Source organism: Megascapheus bottae, chromosome 27, assembly GCF_031878675.1.
Source record: "Megascapheus bottae isolate mThoBot1 chromosome 27, mThoBot2.hap1, whole genome shotgun sequence".
NCBI classification, from domain to species: domain Eukaryota; kingdom Metazoa; phylum Chordata; class Mammalia; order Rodentia; family Geomyidae; genus Megascapheus; species Megascapheus bottae.
This window is the reverse complement of record NC_143535.1, coordinates 11,309,174-11,322,616: the sequence shown is the minus strand read 5'-3', so window position 1 is coordinate 11,322,616 and position 13,443 is coordinate 11,309,174. Positions and strand designations below refer to the sequence as shown.

Here is a 13,443-nt window from a genome sequence, read left to right as displayed (position 1 = left end):
AAATCTATTCCCATCACAAAAGGAAACCACACTGTTCCACACAAAAATAAATATATTCAAAAGAAGATTTAACTTACCTTGACTACAGAATTAATGATAGTACATACTCCATACTCTATACTGGCTTACTAAAATATAGTTATTTCTATGAAAAAAGCAAGAGGGCTAGGAATGTGGTTTAGTGGTAGCATGCTTGCCTAGCATACATGAATCCCTGGGTTCAGTTGCTCAGTAACACACACACACACACACACACACAAAGCAAGATTATGTATTTAAAATCGTAATTGAGTCAGTGAAACAAGAATGTTGGAACACCTTTTGATTTTATTTTTAAGAAAAATGTCTCTAGTTTTCAAATTGTAGTTCATTAAAATTATATTTCTTCATTATTTGCATTATTGTTTTCTTTGTAAAAACTGACTTAAACATAAAATACATTTTGTTTTTAGGACTCTGAGAAATATGTTGAGCAGTTACTTACATTATTTAATAGATTTAGTAAGCTTGTCAAAGAAGCTTTTCAAGATGATCCACGATTTCTCACTGCCAGAGATAAGGTAAAGATTTCTGTATGTTAATATTTTGTCATGTGTAAATTAAAATTTACTCTTAACTTTGTATAATTTACATTTAATTTTGTATTATTATGCCATTAAATTACAAACTGCAACTGACAACTTCCTCAGTGGACACTAACTTTTCATTATTTGATTTGGCATGTTTTTGTAAGCATTAGAGATAGCCTCGTCGGCTAGAATTTAGCTAAATAGTTGTTCTCATCTTCATTTTTTTCAACATTTTCTCCTATTTCTGAATACTATTGATAATTGGGTTGCTCTTCATCCTTCTTTTAAGACCTAGTTCAGTGTATTTCCCTGAAACTTAGTAGATATTCTACCTCCTATCACACCTCCTCCCCAGCAGAGTTGATTTGTCTACTCTGTCTTTTCAACTGGGTTCCCTAAGAGTTGATTCCAAATTTCTGTTTGCTTCCCCAGGAGTCAAGAGAAAAGCAAGAAAACAGATTAAGAATGCATTTAAATCGGGCTGGGAGTGTGGCCTGGTGGTAGAGTGCTCTCACCTAGCATGCGTGAAGCCCTGGGTTTGATTCCTCGGTACCACATACACAGAAAAAACCCTGAAGTGGTGCTGTGGCTAAAGTGGTAGAGTGCTAGCCTTGAGAAAGCCCAAGGACAGTGCCCAGGCACTGAGTTTAAGCCCTAGGACTGGCAAAACAAAACCAAACGCATTTAAATTAGTAAAATATTTACTGATTTCTCTCAGTATGATGGTTGGTGGAAGAGATTGTCAAAAGTGGGTTTAGAGTTATTTTAGACTTATTTAGGAAGGGAGGGAATGGGAAAGAAGATCACATGAAGAATGTAAAGTCATTCATATGTGTACTGTGCTGGTTCAAACTAGGAAAAACAAAGAGAGCTGTAGAGAAATTAGGAACTCGGTTGTGAGCAAATTGACTTTGAAATGTGTGTTAATTATCTAGTTGGTAATGTTTTGAAAGAGTGGTACTTTTGTATATAGATAGCTTTTTTTTTGTTTTTGTCCATTGTGGGACTTGAACTCTGGGCCTGGACATTGTCCATAAGCTCTTCAGCTCAAGGCTAGTGCTCTACCCCTTGAGCATAGTACCACTTCCAGTTTTCTGGTGATTAATTAGAGATAAGAGTCCCACAGACTTTTTAGTACCTGGGCTGGCTTTGAAACGTGATTCTCAGATATCAGCCTGCTGAATAGCTAGGATTATGGGCGTGAACCACTGCACCCAGCCATGTAGATGCTTTTTAAGGCATTGCCTATAATCACCGTCATGAGTGAAGATAAAAAAGACAAGACATCTAAGAACTAGCTTAGGGTATTCTTACGTTTAGTTCTTTCAAAAATGAAGAAGCTTCCTTTCTTTTTAAAAACTATTATCTTTAGGTAGCTGTATGAAGGAGTTTTAGTTCAGCACATCAGTATATTTGATATATGTCACCACTTCTGTCCTTCTCCCAAGGCATTCAGAGAATGCCTAAGAGACCCAGAGAATGCCTAGGAGAGTGCTAGCAAATAAGTAGAAACAAGGTATAATCTGCTGTTGTAAATGCTACTGGTAGAAGGTGAGTCATGATCACTGTGTCAACATTGACGTTGAGTTTTCTAACCTCCGGAGTGCACTGTGGTTTGAAATCTCATTGATTACTGTGGCTTGCAATCAGAGTGAAGGAAAACAAATTAGAGGTGGTATTTGCATATTTCTCTGAGTTTAGCTAAAAAGGAAGAGAGGAAAGGGTCATTAGTTCATGATAGACAAGAGACTTTGTTTGGGGGGTGTTTGCTCTGGGCCTGAACACTGTCCTTGAGCTCTTCAGCTCAAGACCTAGCACTCTACCACTTGAACCACAGCGCCACTTCTAGTTTTCTGGTGGTTTATTGGAGATAAGTGTCTCACTGACTTTAGTGCCTGGTCTGGCTTTGAATCATGGTCCTCAGATCTCAGCCTATTGAGTTGCTAGTATTGATTACAGGCGTGAGCCACTGGCATCTGGCTAAGAGACTTTTTTTTTTAAGATGTGAAAAATAACAGTATACCTTTGGTTGTGAGGCTGCAATAATAGTGGAGGGGGAAAAATTGATGTAGGAGTATAGAAGAATAAATGATTGCTTCCCTCATTAAAACAGAAAGCCATAGCTCTTGTTGAAAGTGTACATAGGAACCAGAAGTATTGGAGGTCTAAAGATAAAGTTGTTTAGGAAAGTAAGAAACTGCACAAGATAAAAGTGGGTTTGTGGGGAAAAAAAAAAGTGGGTTTGATCAGGCAGCATGAGGACCTCACCTGAGAATAGTGATGGTTTACATGGCAAAGGATACGCACTGTACAGTGTTGGAGTACTTGAAAAATATTCGGTTAGGCCAGGTGTATCATTGAAAATACACACTGGACTGTGGGTGCCAGTAGCTCAAATAAAAACTGGAAACTGTAATCCTAGCTGCTCAGAAGACTGAGATCACAGTTTGTAAGCCTGCTGAAGCAGAAAGTCAAGAGATTCCCAGCTCAAAATTAACCATCACAATGCAGGGCTGGAGGCATGGTTCAAGTGGTAGAGTCAGCAGAGCAAGCCAAGTGAGTCCAAAATCCTCTGTGACCCTGGTAACTCTTAAGAGTGCAGAGGAGGCTCAGTAATAAACACATGCTTAATATATATTGGGCATTCATGTTAATCCCTAGTACCACATGAAAGCAAAAACAACAACCACAAACACTTGATTTATATTTTTATGTTGTTTTGAAAGTCTTAACTTGTCAGTATATTTTAAATATCCAATTTCAAATTATTTTTTTTATAGGCATATAAAGCAGTTGTTAATGATGCTACCATATTTAAACTTGAACTGCCATTGAAGCAGAAAGGGTAAGTTTCTTAAAACCATATTTTAAAAATAACTGGGGGACTGTAGTACTTGTTATTGGATCTGCAAGGTACCCTGTTTCCCTATAAGGTGTGATTCTTTGCTTTTGTTTTATTTTGTGAGACAGGTTCTTGCTATATATTGCAGACTGATCCCAAACTTTTGATCCTCTTGCTTCTTCCTCCTACGTACTAAGATGATGTGTGTGTATATCACCATTCCTAGCTAGATTTTTTTAAAATTTGGACTTGAACTCAGGACCTGAGTTCTAGCTACTTAGATGGCTGACATTTGAGGATCTTGATTTAAAGTCATTTGGAGCAGGAAAGTCCATGAGACTGTTATCTTCAATTAATCACCAAAAAGCTAATGGAAGTGGAGCTGTGGCTCAAGTTTGTAGAGTGCTAGCCTTTAGCACAGAAGCTCAGGGATAATGCCCAGGCCCTGAGGTCAAGCCCTTGGACTGGCAAATAAAAAATAAGTTACACAGTAGACTTTCTGCTCACATAAATTTTAGCCCTAAGAGCTAAACATTTTACTGTAAGATCTCTTTTTAAGATTATTCAACAAAAGCAATGAGATTGTAAAAAAAAAAAAAGTGGGTAAAGAAAAGCAATATTTGCTAATATCAATTTTCATCAACTTTTGCTTTTTAGAGTGGGATTGAAAACTCAACCTGAATCAAAGTGCCCTGAGTTACTTGCCAATTACTGTGACATGTTGCTGAGGAAAACACCATTAAGCAAAAAACTAACCTCTGAAGAAATTGAAGCAAAGCTTAAAGAAGTGGTATATAAGCTTTTTTTTATATTCAAATTTTTTTATTAAACCAGAGAAAGATGTATTGTTTGTAGTGGTAAGAAGAGGAGAGCACAGGAGTTAAATTCTCTACAACAAAGGCAGGATTTTACTATATTTCAGTTTTGTTTTTGTTTGTTTGTTTTTTGGTACCAGTCCTGGGGCTTGAACTCCTCCTGGTTGCTGTCCCTGAGCTTATTTTTGCTCAAGGCTAATGGTCTACCACTTGAACCACAGTGTCACTTCTGGATATTTTTCTGAGTAATGTATTGGAGATAAGAGTTGCACAGACTTTTCTGTCTAGGCTTAATTTGAACCATGATCCTCAGATCCTCTTGAGGAGCTAGGACTGCAGATAGGAGTCTCTGGTGCCCAGCTTGTATTTCAGATTTCCTAATTATCTTATTTTGAGCATTTTGCTATTAAGACATTCTGTAATATTAATTTTTTTTAATCTGCAAGCAACTTTTTTCTTTTTGTGCCAGTCCCGGGCATGAACTCAGGGCCTGAGCACTATCCCTCGCCTTTCTCAAGGCTAGAGCCCTACCACTGAGCCACAGCACCACTTCTAGCTTTTTCTTGTATGTATACCAAGGAATCGAACCCAGGTCTTTGTGCCTGCTAGGCAAGCACTCTATCACTAAGCCAAACTCCTGGCTCCCTGTAGGCAACAGTTACAATAAAGTTTAACAGTGCAATGTATTTGTAGGACATTTATTTTTCTACTCTATGGTTACGTGAAAGGAAAATAATCTAGTTGTTCTCTCCCCCCTGTTTTTGGTGATGGTGATAGGCCTTATGTTTGCCATAGGATCCATTAGTTTTTTGAGTCTTGTTTTGTAGCTCAGGCTAATCTTGAACTCAGTATGTTGGTCATACTGGTCTTAAACTAGAAATTAGCCTCCCTCCACTTTCTGCACCCATCTCTTAATTCTTTTTAGGTTATTAAGTTTTAACTCCTGTTTAAGGATTGAAAAAGGGAAGGGAAGCAGAGTCCCTACATTTGTAGTGATTGTTGAGAAAATAGAAAGCCCTTCTTTTTTTTTTTTTTTTTTTTTTTTGTCAGTCCTGGGCTTGCACTCAGGGTCTGAGCACTGTCCTTGGATTTTCTCAAGGCTAGAGTGCTACCACTTGAGCCTCAGCACCACTTCCGGCTTTTTTCTCTATGTATGTGGTACCGAGGAATTGAACCCGGGTCTTCGTGCATGCTAGGCAAGCACTCTACCACTCGGCCAAACTCCTGGCCCAAAGCCCTCCTTTTTTAAGAGACCCAAAATTGCAATTGGGGAGAGTAGATAGCCCTTAGTTCCTTTCCTATCCTCCCTCCCTCCCTCCCTCCCTCCCTCCCTCCCTTTCTTCCTTTCTTCCTTTCTTTTTCGTCTCCTCCTATAAATTAGCTAAGCCTGTGAATACAAAGAGTGAGAAGAATAATTACAAGAAACGAGATAGAACAAATATAGGCAGAAAGCCCCAAGGGAGTGATTTAGTATGATAAAATTGGGTCGGTAATATGTAGAAAAGAAAATTAGGGAAAAAAGTTTTGATTTTTATGTAAACCATTGTTACATTTATTTAAAATAGGAAAACTGATGTTGTAGTTATTTGATTACAATCTCAATTTAGCTAACTTTGAAGTTGTGTACCAGGACTGGTTATATTTCCAAGATGGCAATTTACTTGGCCTTTTATGAAAAATTTCTGCATTATGATAAATATGGGATATAGAAATGTCTAAATGAGGGAGATGGCACATAGTAAGAATTGGAAGTAACTGGGCTGGGAGTTTGGCCTAGTGGTTAAAGTGCTTGCCTAGCATGCATGAAGACCCGGGTTCGATTCCTTGGTACCACATACATAGAAAAAAGCCGGAAGTGGTGCTGAGGCTCAAGTGGTAGAGCTCTAGCCTTGAGAAAGTCCAAGGACAGTGCTCAGCCCTGAGCTCAAGCCCAGGACTGGCAAAAAAAAAAAAAAAAAAGAATTGGAAGTAACTTTGTTTTCTTTGCAGCTTTTGGTACTTAAATATGTGCAAAACAAAGATGTTTTTATGAGGTATCACAAAGCTCATTTGACACGCCGTCTTATATTAGACATCTCTGCTGATAGTGAAATTGAAGAAAATATGGTAGAGTGGCTACGAGTAAGTAAACTTTTTTAACATTAATTTTTTTTTTGTTTTGGTCCATGGAACTTGAACTCTAGGCCTGGACGCTGTCCCTGAGCTTCAGCTCAGGGACACTCTACCCCTTGAGCCACAGCACCACTTCTGGTTTTCTTGTGCTTAACTGGAGATGATTCTCATAACTTTAGTGCCTGGGCTGGCTTTGAATCGTGATCCTCAGATCTCAGCCTCCTGAGTAGTTAGGATTACAGGTGTGAGGCACTGCACCCTGCCAATGTTCAATTTTTTTTATATAGCACATGGTTTGTATGTCTGCATAAGTTACTGTTAATGTCAAAGAGGTAGAGATCATTTTATGGCCATAACTGCAAATATATAAAGTGAAGTGATACCCAATAAAATTCCTTTTCTTAATATATTATAGTTCTGCACCTTTGTTTCTGATTTGTTCTTCCTATTTGTACCCTCTTTGGTTTAAACTGACTTTATAGGTTTGAGGACAAATTATTCATTTTTATTGTGTTTTTGATACAAACTGCTTAAGATTTGTGGATTGAGATGCTAAGAGTGAAGTTTGTTCTTTATGCAGGCATATTTACCAATCTAGTGGCATCTGAAGTTTAGGGGAGTTGTTAGTAACCTGTATTAACTATCTTATGGTACCCGAAGTCCACACATGATATAGTGTTGCAAAGCAAGAACTGCTTGTACCAACCTACTTAGTTTCTAAGAATCAAATTTAATAGGTGTTCGACTGTAATAAATGTTCTCAGAAATAGGGGGAGAAGAAATTTGTATTAAGTATCTAAGACAGTTTTCTGTTAATGCATTTTGACATCTTTTCCTAATAGTGTAATAGATAATATTCTTATTGTTTCTGCCTTTTGGTTTTTGTAGGAAGTTGGTATGCCAGCAGATTATGTAAACAAGCTTGCTAGAATGTTTCAGGACATAAAAGTATCTGAAGATCTGAACCAGGCTTTTAAGGAAATGCACAAAAATAATAAATTGGCTTTACCAGGTATTGCTTTTATAATTACATAAAGTATGTATTTTCAACTTTTTTTTTTTTTTGGTCATGGGGTTTGAACTCTGGGCCTGTGTGCTGTTGAGCTCTTCAGCTTTGAGCCACAGCCTCACTTCCTGTATTTTAAACTTTTTTTTTAATATATTTTTTATTGTCATTAATAGAAGGGTTACATGATATTTGCCAGATAAATGGTGCCTTAATTCCCACACATTGATACCCTTTCACATGTCATGGTCCCCATTTCCCTTCCCCCCTCTCTCACCCCTCATCTTGTTTTCCCCTGTTCCCTATCCAATTTCAAATAACCAAATACAATTATATCCGATATATCAGATAACAAAGTGAGATAGTGTAACAATATGAGATAACCAAGGGACAGTAGAAGTGATGAGAGATAACATAGTACCTTAATAACAACAATGATTAATTATATGGCTTATGTTTACATCATATTTTAAATGACAAGTTTAACAAACAATTGTTCAAGGAGGAAATCTCTAAATTACATTCTCTGGGACTTAGTCTTTAATTTTAATTTTTTTTGAAAGAATATCTTTGTTTTCCATTTGTGTGGCCAGGTGCTGGTGGCTCACGCCTGTAAGGAGGCTAAGATCTGAGGATTTCATTTAGAAGCCAGCCCAGGAAGGAAAGTCTTATCTCTACTAAACTGTTTAAAAAATCAAAAGCAGCTCAGGAGTAGCGTCTAGGCCATGAGTTCAAGTCCTGGGACTGGGACAAGAAAACCAACAAGTAGAATAGATGTCAGCAGTAATAGATCCAAGGATGTTATGAAGCCCACGTTCCTTAGATATATCTTGTCAAGACTTAGGGGTAGATTTGGAATTCTTTCATGAAACAAGGGTACTTTTTTGTTGTTGTTGGCCAGTGCCGAGGCTTGAACTCAAGGCCTGGGCGCTGTCCTTGGACACTTTTTGTTCAAGGCTAGGGCTCTTTCTCTTGAGCGTCAGCACCACTTCTGGCTTTTTCTGCATATGTGGTACCAAGGGATTGAACCCAGGGCTTCGTGCATGCTAGGCAAGCACTCTGTCACTCGGTCATATTCCCGGCCCAACAAGGGTGCTTTTTACAAAACCTTCAGTCTTAATTGTTTTTCACCAAAACTTATCTGTACTAATTTACTTCACATTTTATTCATTGTCAGGATTATTTATATTTTATACTATGTCTGATTTTCTTTTAGCTGACTCAGTTAATATCAAAATCCTGAATGCTGGTGCCTGGTCAAGAAGTTCTGAGAAAGTCTTTGTCTCACTTCCTACTGAACTAGAAGATTTGATTCCTGAAGTAGAAGAGTTTTACAAGAAAAATCATAGTGGGAGGAAATTACACTGGCATCATCTCATGTCAAATGGAATTGTAAGTAGATAGTGTGTTGGTTCAACTGTCAATTTGGTAACAGTAGAAAGTCTTTAAAAATGGGTACCAGAACAGAATAGATTTTTTTCTTCTTCTTCCATGTAGAAAGATATCTGGAGTGTAGTAGGTCTATCCATGAAATGAACAAGGATGCAATCTTTGGTCTGTCATGCCCCCTGTACTCCATAGCCCTTTCTAGAATCCAGCATGATTCCCATTTGTGTCTCCTGTGTACAGAAAGGGAACCTTTCAGAATGATTTGTGGCTATTTTTCCATTTCTCTTCCCCCCCCCCCCCCCGTGTGTGTGTGTGTGTGTGTGTGTGTGTGTGTGTGTGTGTGTGTGTGTGTGTGTGTGTGTGTGTGCGCGCGCGCGCGCGCGCGGGTGTACGCGTGCGTGCGCGCACATTTTTTTTTTTTTTTGCCAGTCCTGGGGCTTGAGCTCAGGGCCTGAGCAATGTCCTTGAGCTTTCTCAAGGCTAGAGCTCTACCATTTGAGCCACAGCACCACTTCCGGCTTTCCTATGTAAGTGGCACTGAGGAATCGAACCCTAGTCTTTGTCATTCTAGACAAATACTCTACCACTAGGCCAAACTCCCGGCCCCTATTTTTCCATTTCTCAGTGTAGCACACTGGAGAGAATGCAATCATATGGGCACATTTTACTGCTGGTTGCTGAGTCTCCTAAAATGAGGCCTGCTAGAATTTCTATTCCTGTATGAGACAGTACAAGGAACGCTTTCTTAGGTTGGTGGTAACCCTCTGAAAGAGACGTAGTGCTTACTCAGGTCTGTTTCTCCTCGTAGATAACATTTAAGAATGAAGTGGGTCAGTATGACCTGGAGGTGACCACATTTCAGCTGGCTGTGTTGTTTGCATGGAACCAAAGACCTAGAGAGAAAATCAGCTTTGAAAATCTAAAACTTGCAACTGAACTCCCAGATGCTGAACTTAGAAGGACTTTATGGGTTTGTTTAAAAATTTTCGTCATTACATATAGATAGAAATAAGTGATTGGCCTGCAGTAATTTGTCTTTGGTGGCATTAGGAGTCAAACCCAGAGCTTTCTATGGACTGTTTACACTGTACCACTGAGCTATACACCCAGCCCCTGACATTTGTGAATTTATGGCACTTAGAGGGACATAACCAAGAAATGAGGGCTCGACATGGTGGCTCAGGTCTGTAATTCTAGCTATTCAGCAGACTAAGATCTAAGGATTGCTCAAGGTTCAAAACCAGCCTTGGCACAAAAGGACCTGAGATTCTTATCTCCAACTAACCACTACAAAATGGGAAATGGGGCTGTGGCACAAGGGTAGGGTGGTAGCCTTCAGCTAAAGAGCTCAGGGACAGCACCCAGGCCCAGAGTTCAAGCCTCATGACTGACAAAAAACCTCCAAATACATAATGAGGTTTTTATGGGGAAAAGATTAAAAATATGCAAAGAAAAGGCAAAGATGAGGTAAAAGATTCAGCTGGCATTTCAATATTGTTTGTGAGGGGTCTAACCAAAGATAGGTAGTATACTATTTCTATTCTGACTTTGTGTTCAATTTCTTTTTTTTTTTGCCAGTCTTGGGCTTAAACTTATGGCCTGGGCACCGACCTTGAGCCACAGCACCACTTCCAGGTTTTTTTGTGTGTGTGGTACTGAAGAATCAAACCTAGGGCTTTGTGCATACTAGGCAAGCACCTTGCCTCTAGACCAGCCTCCTGGCCCCTCAATTTTTTTTTTTTTTTTTGTTTGGTCATGGGGCTTGATCTCTGGGCTTGGGCGCTGTCTCTGAGCTCTTCTGCTCAAGGCTACCACCTTACCCCTTGAGCCACAGTACCAGTTTTGGTTTTTTAGTTAATTGGAGATAAGAGTCTCATGGACTCTAGTGGGTAGGCTGGCTTTGAACCGTAATCCTCAGATCTTAGCTTCCTGAGTAGCTAGGATTACAGGCATGAGCTACTGTGTCCAGCTTCTGTACTCCTATAATTTTGGAAGTATACATAAAAGGTTGCATTGTAAATTTGTGTTTACACTCTCCAACATTCTTCATGTTGGAGCGTTGATCTTAATATTCTAAACTGCTTGTAGATTCTAATTGTTTTTTCTTCTTTTTCATAGTCTTTAGTAGCTTTTCCAAAGCTCAAACGGCAAGTGTTATTGTATGAACCTCAAGTCAACTCACCCAAAGATTTTACAGAAGGTACCCTCTTCTCAGTGAACCAGGAGTTCAGCTTAATGTAAGGTTAATTTGATTTAAAGTAAAAGTGTTTTATTTGAATTTTATTTTATTTTTTAACAAAATGGTCCTTTTCCTTACATGATACTTAAAGCAATAATTATTTACTATCACTCTACATTTAGTATAGTGGTTTTTTTGCTGTGTGTGTGTGTGTGTTTTGCAAATGCTACATCTGCCAGTACTGGAGCTGGAATTCAGGGCCTTGAACTCTCATTTGGCTTTTTTTTGCTCAAAGCTGAAGCTCTACTACCACTTGAGCCAAGCTTCCAGTTCCGGCTTTTTTGCTGGTTAATTAAAAATAAGAGTTTCTTAGATTTTCTGATAAGCTGGCTCTAAACTTTAGCCCTTAGAGCTCAACCTTCTGAGTAACTAGGATTACAAGCATGAACTACCAGCATATGGCTTTATTTAACTTGTTGTTGTTAAAGCAGATAGGGCAAGAGGGCAGAGTCCAGGAGGAGAAGGAGGAGGAGAAGTCTTCTTCTTCTTCTTCCTCTTCCTCTTTTTCCTCTTCTTTTTTTTTGGGGGGGGGAGCGGTCCTGGGGCTTGAACTCAGGGCCTGGGCATTGTCATTGGGCTTTTTCAAGGCTAGTGCCACTTAAACCACAGTACCATTTCCGGCTTTTTTCTATGTATGTAGTACTGAGGAATTGAACTCCGGTCTTTGTGCATACTAGGCAAGCACTCTACCACTAAGCCAAACTCTCAGCCCCTCATCTTATTTTTGAGTGGGTGGTATCCTGGAGCATTTTGGTAGGTATTATAGGAAGAGTCCCACTGAGCTGAGCTCGGTGGCTCAGGCCTGTAATCCTAGCTACTCAGGAGGCTGAGATCTGAGGATCATGGTTCAAAGCCAGCCTACCCACTAGAGTCCATGAGACTCTTATCTCCAATTAGCCACTAGAAAAAGGGAAGTGGGGATGTGGCTCAAGGGATAGGATGGTAGCCTTGAGCTGAAGAGCTCAGGGACAGGACCCAGGCCCAGAGTTCCAGCCCCATGACTGACCAAAAAAAAAACCAAAACAAAACCAGTTACGGATTTTCCTGCCCAGGGTTGGCTCCCTTTCCACTCTAAAGCAGCTTCATCTAATCAGAGCTCCTGTTTCTAAAGATGCAACTAGATAATATTGAATCTAAACCTAATATCTCCAATTCCCTATTACTTTTTATTGTAAGAGTGGGTTCCGTTGGGCTCCATGCCTGTCATCTATAGTCAGGTGGCTAAGAATTGAAGATCGTGGTTCAAAGCCAGCCCCGGCAGAAAAATCCCCATGAGACTCTTAGCTCCAATTAACCATTCAAAAACCAGAAGTGGAGCTGTGGCTCAAATGATAGAGCACTAACCTTGAGCAAAAGAGCTTAGGAACAGCAGTCAGGCCCTGAGTTCAAGCCTTATAGCCGGCAAAAATAAATAAATGAAATAAAGAGTGTAGTCATGTCACCACACCCAGTATAGATTTTTGGTTTTGTTTCTGTGGAACTGCCATTCTCCAGACCTCAGCCACCTATGAAGCCCGGATGAGGGGTACATGTACTGTGCCCAGCTGTTGGTTCATATGCTCTGCCCTTCTGTGTCCATAATCTTTCTGCCTCAGCCTCCCAGATTTATGCTTTGAGCACTGGTGTTCCACCTAGAATTGGTTTTAAATAAAGCTGTGTGTTGGTTGTTATTTTTCCTTAAAAGCTTTGAATATTAATCTTCAGTATATTCCTGTCTTTCTCAGTCACTGTTTCTGTTTGTTTTATTAGTCTCTTCATTATGAAATTTTAAAAATGTTCTTACAGAAAAAATGCAAAAGTTCAGAAAAGGGGTAAAATCAACTTAATTGGACGCTTGCAGCTAACTACAGAAAGGATGAGAGAAGAGGAGAATGAAGGAATAGTTCAGCTAAGAATATTAAGGACCCAGGTTTGTGATGTTCAGGATCTCTAAATATCAAAAAGCTTCTTTTCCATTCTTTAAATCTTGTTTGAATTTTAATGTATTTAGGTTATTAACTAGAATTTTAAATTTAAAAACAAATAATTATTTTACTGCTAACAGAGTCTGTACAGTTTGGTGTCCTCCAGTAGGTTCTGCTCTGTTGGTTGGATAAAATCCTTAGTTTTATGTTATGATACCTTTTGGCTCTACCTGTGTAAATGTATCTTAGCAATATTTACAGCTTATAAGATTGAAACACGGCCGGGAGTTTGGCCTAGTGGTTAAAGTGCTTGCCTAGCATGCGCAAAGACCCGGGTTCGATTCCTTGGTACCATATACATACAAAAAAGCTGGAAGTGGTGCTGAGGCTCAAGTGGTAGAGCTCTAGCCTTGAGAAAGTCCAAGGACAGTGCTTAGGCCCTGAGCTGAAGCCCAGGACTGGCAAAAAAAACAACAACAAAAAAAACACAACCAAAAAAACAAACAAACAAAAAGATTGAAACACTTCATTTCTAGAGCTTGAATTCTGTTTTAATGTGCACTTAAG

General features: G+C 39.3%; 1 protein-coding gene across 2 annotated transcripts in view; it reads left to right on the top strand.

Moving 5' to 3' along the window:
* Window positions 1-13,443, top strand: part of Cul5 (cullin 5) — a 43,572-nt gene that overhangs the window by 26,195 nt on the left and 3,934 nt on the right. For both annotated transcript variants that reach the window (XM_090319576.1, XM_090319578.1), the window contains 9 exons: window positions 453-560; window positions 3,350-3,414; window positions 4,069-4,201; window positions 6,216-6,347; window positions 7,227-7,350; window positions 8,561-8,736; window positions 9,542-9,703; window positions 10,852-10,970; window positions 12,758-12,881. In XM_090319576.1, coding sequence (XP_090175702.1) covers window positions 453-560; window positions 3,350-3,414; window positions 4,069-4,201; window positions 6,216-6,347; window positions 7,227-7,350; window positions 8,561-8,736; window positions 9,542-9,703; window positions 10,852-10,970; window positions 12,758-12,881 — 1,143 coding nt within the window. The remainder of the gene's footprint in view (window positions 1-452; window positions 561-3,349; window positions 3,415-4,068; window positions 4,202-6,215; window positions 6,348-7,226; window positions 7,351-8,560; window positions 8,737-9,541; window positions 9,704-10,851; window positions 10,971-12,757; window positions 12,882-13,443) is intronic.